The sequence below is a fragment of the Fukomys damarensis genome, unplaced genomic scaffold, assembly GCF_012274545.1.
Source record: "Fukomys damarensis isolate Sample0158 unplaced genomic scaffold, DMR_v1.0_HiC HiC_scaffold_17, whole genome shotgun sequence".
NCBI classification, from domain to species: domain Eukaryota; kingdom Metazoa; phylum Chordata; class Mammalia; order Rodentia; family Bathyergidae; genus Fukomys; species Fukomys damarensis.
The window spans coordinates 31,775,049-31,782,875 of NW_022900929.1; the positions used below are offsets into that span (position 1 = coordinate 31,775,049).

The window sequence follows — 7,827 nt, forward strand, 5'->3', positions numbered from 1 at the left end:
TCCTGGTTGGTGCTGTTAAACCTCCAATCCTCCAAGTCTTTGTGGGTGTGCCCCCCAGGGCAAGAGAGGCCGTATGTGTTCCTGGGTCTAGGGTGTGTCTCTTGATCCCAGGCGATAGGGGCACCATGAGACTATGTAACCTCCTTGTGCCTCAGTTTCCCCATCTGTGAAGTGGGCATAGTAATACCACCCATTTCACAAGGTTTCTGCGATTACTTAGTTCATGGTAAGACAGGCTTGTTGTAAGTACTCAGGAAATATTACTAGGTCACATTGGGAAACCAGTTTCAGTTTTTGTATTCTTCATATTTCATGAACAGCCAATTATTCATGAATTCTGATCTCCAAAGAAAGAAACAAAATAACATGGAGAGATCCTGGAACCAGCAGCCTGGGTTTGAAGCCTGGCTCTGCTGCCAGCTGGATCTCGTGGAGCTCAGGTTGCTTGATTTCTGTCCTCAGTTTCTCCAGCTGTAAAACAGTGATCCTCGGGAGTCTGACGCCCGCGGGCAGCCTTCAAGTGCTTTCCTTGGTGCCGGGTGGCCCGGGCGGGGGCGGCTGCGGCCTGCAGGGCCCTTTCCTGCAGTAAGTGAGGCGGGAAGCCGGGAGGCGTGGTGTGGAGCGGGAGGGCGACACCCGGGGAGACGGCGGGACCGGCCCAGCAACGCGGAAAGGTCCTTTCAGCTCGGTTAAATGTCACCGTGCGAGGGCTCGCCCCACTTTCCTCAGTTCAGCGTGCCGTCTGGGCATCAGCTCTGTTTTTCTCCTTGACTGGTGTGTGTGTGTCGATGAAATTTGCGTTTTCCTATCCACTTAGGTTTTTCAGCTGGGGAGTCCTGTTGGTCCGTTCCCTTAATAATTTGTTTCACAAATAGGAACCTACCGCCTCCTATTAGGAGCCGTGCCTATAAAGTTGAGCAAGACATAATTCTTGCATGTGAGGCTCCCGTGACTTGGGAAGATGGCAGTGTAATTACAATAATGTATTATCTGCCACTTCTGTCATTATCAGTCCACGACTTAGGGTTGATGTTGTAAAAGTTTGGGAATGACTCCTGACAATTGGGTATTTTGGGTTTTAATAGGAAATATTTTTGAAAGAATGTCTTTAACCCATTTATGCCAAAGATTGCAGTTATTTTATTTTTGCATTTATATATGTTACCTAGAAAAATTCAAGAAACAAGAATTCGAAGAGAAAAAATTTATTATGTTCCGTTGTTATGGGTGTCCCAAAAATGGAACTCTAGGTATTGAAGGGTTAACTCCTTGAGTGGCCCTAAGAGATGTCTTGCCTTGGAAAGAGCATCTGACAGTTAAATAGGTGAATGCTTTAACTTGTTCTGTTTACCTTCTTTATTTTTTAATCCCTGGTAGCTAGGAGTAAGAACCTCCATAAGAGAAGTTATTTAGCAATATCAAGTATCACCCCAGAGTGGGGCAGAGAAAAAAGCAGTACCTTTTCTTTTTGCATGAGAGATGCTGTACGTATATGAGAATTAGAGGAGATAAGACCTATGCGGGTCTTCACATGCCAGTTCATAAAATTAGAGGTGAGGACTAACAGCTGCCTTTTGATTTTTTCATTTGAACTGAGCTGAACTTCAATTAAAATACCTTACAGTGTAAAAACAAGTTTACTTCCTACTTTTCTCAAAGTACAAGTCTTTTATACTGTTGGAGTTTCTGCATCTTATATAGTTTGATTTTTTCATTCAAAATTACCTCTTCCCAGGTGGCAAGACAGTCCACGTGCTAATGATTTTAGTGGTGTAACAGTAGTGTGTCTTCTAGATATTATTTTAGTTTACCTAAGCTTTTCTATATTTGATATTTAGGTTTTCCACATTTTCAATGTAGACAGTCAGAAATAGGGTATTTATGAAAAACCAGTCCAGATACAGAGACAGAAATGTGAACTGTTGTTGGTCTTTTTCTCTAATAAGGACTTAATACCACCAAGCCCTTCCGTTTACTGATTTAAAGCTTATTAATTTGCTAGAAAAACAGATTGTTTGTTGTTTGTAGTGGGAATTAAAACCACTCTCTTACCACTAAACTATATCCCTAGCCCATTTAAAATTTTTTTTTTTTTATTTTGAGACAGGGTCGCGCTAAATTGTCCAGGTGGGACTAGAACTTGCAGTCCTTCTGCCTCCACTTCCCTCAGTAGTGAAATTACAGGCATGCCCATTGAAAAAGACAGTTTTTAAAAGATAAAAGATAAGCAGTGGGCATTGTGGCACATGCCTGTAATCTCAGGATTTCAGAGGCTGAAACTGGAGAATTGCCCAGAGTTTGAGACCAGCCTGAACTACAAAGGGATAGGGGGATGAAACTTGTTTGTTGTTGTTGTTGTTTGGTTTTGGTTTTTGAGACAGGGTCTCACTATGCAGTTCAGGTTGGACTTGAACTCACTGTATAACCCAGAATGGCCTTGAACTCTACAAGCCTCCTGCCTTAGCCCCTCTTGCCTCAGCCTCTGGAATGCTGAGATTATAACACTTCATGCTGGGCTCCAAGATGAAACTTTATTAGCATGGTAGTCTTATTTCTATTGCATTGTTTTCAGATTTGGACCATTTATTTTGTCTTTTTGAGCAGGGTCTTGCTATATTGCCTAATCTGGCAACCTCCTAGGCTCAAGCAATCCTACCTCAGCTCCTGAATAGCTACATGCCAGGTACATGCCACTGTACCTGGCTTCAGCCCTTTTATTTTCATTTTTTTAAATGTAATGTAATAATTGAAGTTGTAGCATCATTAGTCTCTCTCCATCTTTTCCATTGTAGCTGGAATTGTTTTCATACTACAGTTTTTTAAGAATTCTGTAACTGTTTTGTCTGGTATGATAGTCATTAGCCCCATGTGGGTATCAGTATAAAGTTTAAAATTCAGTTCCCCAGTTGTACTACCCACATTTCAAGTATTCCGTAGCCATGTATGACCATAAGCTACTGTCTTCAGCGGCAGTAATACAGATCACTTGTATTATCACCAAAAATTCTGTGAGACAGACTTGTTCTATAATGTATTATCTTGGAGCTTGCAGAGGCTTTTTATTTTTTGAGAGGGTCTTGCTATGTAATTCAGACTGGCCTTGAACTCACTGTATAGCCCAGGCTGGTCTCAAACACAGGGCAATCCTACTGTCTCAACCTCCCAAATCCTGGGATTACAAGCATGCACTGCCATGGCCAACTGAGCTTTCAGAGTTGATGGATACAAAGAATCACTTTTATTTTTAGTCTTTGAAAATATATAACCTAGTAAATAAAAGCCTACTTTATTAAATGTGCCACCTCAAATAGTATCCTACATATTTAACTGTTGATACGTATCTTTGATCATGACAGCTTCTTTAAATACATCAGTCTGGATTTAAGATGAAGAAATAAAAGGTGACTTTTTTGTTCCATGCCCGCTTTTTATCACCTACTTCTCAATTATGTTAGTGTAAAGGGGCACAGGGGGAAGAAATGAGGAAGGGGAAGGGAGGAGAGGAGGGAAGTCTTAGGGTAGTTTATATTCTGTTAAATTGGAATGTAGAATTGATACTTTGTGAAGTCAGCTTTAGTCATTCTGCCTACTCTTGTGGATACATGTAGTTGTGGATATAGAATGCAGTAAATCTAAACATTTCCTTTAGGTTTATGTGGGAGGATTCTGATAACAGCAGCACGCCAACACACAAGCCAAAACTGCTTGCTCTTAGTGAAAATTATGAACTGCTTATCTATGAATTTAATTTGAAAGATGGAAGATGTGACGCAGCTGTGTTATATAGCTGTAGTGTGAAGACTCTGCAAAAGCTCATTGAAGATCAAGATATCAGTAAGTGCCTACAGGTGGTCTTTCAGTGTGTTTAAATTTGTGATATGTATTTATGTATTTTTATATATTTCATGAAAAGTTCTCATAGAGATGAAATCAGTGAGGGAGCCTGCATTGTCCAGATAGTAGCCATTAACAGCATGGGCCTGTTTAGTACTTCAGTTGTGGTCAGTATGAATAAAGATGTGCTTTATATGTCATATTCCTGGGTTTTAAAAAATTAGTGCTAGATAACAATCATTTCAATAATTTTTTTGGGGGGGTACCAGGAATCGAACTCAGGGCCCCACATTTGCCAGGCGGACACTGTGCCACTAAGCTACATTCCCAGCCCTCAGTAATTTCTTACATTAGATGCTGAAATGATATTTTGGATAGGGGCCAAACAAATATAGTATTAAAATTAATTACATGTTTCTACAAGATCTATGTCCTGTCTCAATGGCTTCAGGGAGCAGAAATCAAAGCACACAGGCCTCTGTTTTTAAGGCAGTAACATATTGTCTACTCTGGATCATAGGTTCCTTCATTTTTCCAAGAGTGATGTGGGGCTGTGAGAGGCTGTGATTGTTACTGTGGGGGTCCCTTGGGTAATTTGGCCATTTGTTTTTGAGACGAGGTCTCACTGTATAGTTCAGGCTGGCCTCAAACTCACTGTGTAGCCCAGGCTGGCCTTGAACTGATGGCCTCCTCCCTTGGCCTCCCAAGTTCTGGGCTTCTGAGCACGTGTCATCAGACCCAGCCCTATGTTGGCCTTTTGGAGTTTTCCTTCTGGTGTGCTTTCAGATTGAACATAAACAGAAGGAACCAGGGACATTATGAGCTATTTTATTCTTCCTTTTTTTACTCATCTTCTGGTGACCACTTGCTTAGGTGAGTATGGACAGTAACTGCCGTGAGTTAGTTGGACTAAGTGCAGTTACTCTTGTTTTCTTGTGTTATGCTTATAAGCTCAAATTTACCAATGAAAAACTGAGCAGTGGGTTGAAAATATCCTTTTGTTTTGCAGATTTTTCCTTACTGTCTTTGAGAATTTTGTCATTTCACAGTAACACATCGTTACTGTTCATCAACAAATGTATCATCCTTCATGTTGTGTTTCCTGAGGGAGATGCTGAGATTAGAGCACTCTGTTGTTTTACATTACCCTTGCCGGCACAGACAATAGACACCATCATTGACTCACAGGTCTGCAGAGGAATTCTTTTTGTTTTGAGTAGTTTAAGCTGGATCCGTATCCTTGGCAGTAAATAGTAGACTGATATGTAAGGGAGGAGAACATGAAAACATTTTAAGGGCTGGGGTGTAAGGAGAGTGATTAGTTTTCTAGTACAACTTTTCAGGGAAAAAGATTCTCGTATGCTTAATATAACCATATCATTTGTATTCTATTCAAATCTTTCAGTGTTTAGTTATGTACGTAAATATATATATATGTGTGTGTGTGTGGTCATAATCATTTTTACTATTTTCATTCGTTAATACTGCAAATGCTCTACATTACCTATTTATTCAGAATATAACTTCTTGGCACCAGGTGTGGTAGCACATGCCTATAATCCCAGCACTTGGAAGGCTGAGGCAGGAAGACGTCTGGGAGTTCCAGGCCAGTTTGGGCTTCATAGTAAGACCCTATCTCAAGAAAACAAAATAAGCCAGGCGTGGTGGCACACACCTGTAATCCCAGCACTTGGGAGGCTGAGGCAGGAGGATCACCTCGAGTTTGAGGCCAGCGTGGGCTACGTAGTGAATTCAGGGCCAGCCTGAACTACAAAGGGAGACCCTGCTCAAAAACCCAAAAACAAAACAAAAATATCTTTGTTTCTTAAAGCACTTATTATGTGAACATTGCAGGGTGGATTTAGGCTTATTATGTAATACATATCTTTTTATGTATGATGTACCCCTTATGTCTAGTGATGACTCCATCATCTTGTTTGTTTTGTTTTTTGAGACAGGGTTTTGGAGTGCTGGGATTAAAGGTGGCTTGTGCCTTGTGCATGGCTCTCCATCATCTTTTATTTATTTATTTATTTATTTATTGGTACTAGGGATTGAACTCAGGACCTTGCACTTGCAAGGCAGGCAGCGGAACCACTGAGCTAAATCCCCGGCCTGGCTCTCTGTCATCTTGATAAATGAATTTGCTTAACTGTTGTTAACTTGGTTTTGTAAACTACTAGAGGATCTTTGTCTCTAGCTCTATAGGCCATCAGCAAAATTATTATGAAAATTTGAAAAATGCCCCCTATTTATGATTTTCTAACTTTTACTTCTGAATTAAAAGAATCATTTTTCTATTTTACACATGTCATTTTTATAAAACTGTCATACAGCATTAGATAACAATTTTTTTGCTAGCCTCTCAATGGGCATGTGTGACTATTGAACATTGGACATTGTATATTGTGACTTGGGACCTAAGTTCTTAATTTTATTAATAGTTTACATAATTGCTTTAGATTGGAAAGCTGCTACTTGACTCAGTTATTGGACAAGTTTTAAGTATGTTTTCATTGCTACAGTCTTGTAGATATCATACAATTTCCAGGCTGTAATTCTGTCTCATCCTATTTGAAATATCTAGCTGTATTTATAAAAATAACATTTCCTTTAACTCTTAACTCAAAGATATTTTTGACACTGTGGATGGCACATATGTAGCTTATGTGGATTTAACACTTCACCAAGAAGATATGTACAATAAACAGCAACAGACACCAGCCAATTTTACCTCAATGGAAGTGTCTCCAGATCTGGATGTTATAGTGATTGTCAGCTCCCCCAACTCTGCAGTTGCTCTTAACCTAAATTTATATTTCAGGTATGTAAACTACTGCAGCTTTTAACCTGGGGTAAGTGATTAGAACCTCTTACAAGAGATTGAGAATGTACTTGTTAGCCGTTTTATAAGCCAGGTTTCTTTTTCTACTCAATTACATCATGTTCTAACTGGCTGCCTTTGTATTTGTGCATATGTGTGAACGTTTTTATTTGTATGTGAAAGATATATATGGGTTATGTAACATAACCTTTTTATTTTTCTTTTAGGACAGGGTCTCACTATCTCACTATGTGGTTTAGGTTGGCCTTGAATCTGCTTTGTAGCCCAGGCTGGCCTTGAATCGAAGAGATCCTCCTGCCTCAGCCTCTCAAGTAATGGGATTACAGGCATGTGCCACCATGCCCAGCTTTGTCATATACATTTTAAAATGCAATCAGTATTGCATATTTTTAAAAATCCCTGGTTACTCTTTGGTTTGTTTGTTTTGGTACTGTTATCAAAATCGGGACCTTTGCGAGGCAGGCAGTGGAACCACTGAGCTAGATCACTGGCCCTGGTTACTATGTATTGTCTTTCACCTCTTGCCACACATTAGAGTAGAAGAAAAATGAGATTTACTTTGTGTGTTGGAATTACTGCTTTTGTAACTTGGGGACTTCATGGCTTGGGGTTCATGTTTCTTTTAAAGGACTGACAAGATGTATATGGTTAGCTTTTTACTGCTGGTGGTTTCCTAAGGTGTTTCCCTTGGGAGACCTGAACTTGTGGCTGTTTAAATATGTTAGTAGTAACTGAGTACTTTTCTGTGGTGCTTTTTGGTATTCTGGTTGCTTCTAATTTATGTTTGAGGGTATATAACTTGCTTATCTAAAAATACTGGTCTGGGCATGATGATACATGCCTATAATCTCAGCATTTGGGAAGCTGAGTCAGGAGGATTTCTGTGAGTTCAAGGCCAGCCTAACCTACATAGTGAGATCCTGTCTACAAATAAAATAAAATAAAATAATAAAAAAGTACTGGGGATATAACTTAGTGCTAAGACCTTGGGTTAATTCAATCCTCACTTCTTATTAAAAAAAAAAAAGAATATTCAAGGACAGCATAGTCTCCAGTATGGGCAGATTTTGGCCACCTTCTGAGGTGACATGACCATGTTTCCCAATGTGGGGAGTCACAGTTCTTCCTCCAGCATGCCCACCTTGACA

The 7,827-nt window shown here is 39.9% G+C and overlaps 1 protein-coding gene across 1 annotated transcript in view; it reads left to right on the forward strand.

Moving 5' to 3' along the window:
• The first annotated feature begins 514 nt into the window (after nucleotides 1-514).
• The window catches only part of Spg11 (SPG11 vesicle trafficking associated, spatacsin), a 93,940-nt gene continuing 86,627 nt past the window's right edge, over nucleotides 515-7,827 (forward strand). The window contains exons 1-4 of the mRNA XM_033764938.1: nucleotides 515-585; nucleotides 3,650-3,834; nucleotides 4,844-5,068; nucleotides 6,466-6,658. Of these exons, the coding sequence (XP_033620829.1) occupies nucleotides 3,654-3,834; nucleotides 4,844-5,068; nucleotides 6,466-6,658 (599 nt within the window). The 5' untranslated portion in view covers nucleotides 515-585; nucleotides 3,650-3,653. The remainder of the gene's footprint in view (nucleotides 586-3,649; nucleotides 3,835-4,843; nucleotides 5,069-6,465; nucleotides 6,659-7,827) is intronic.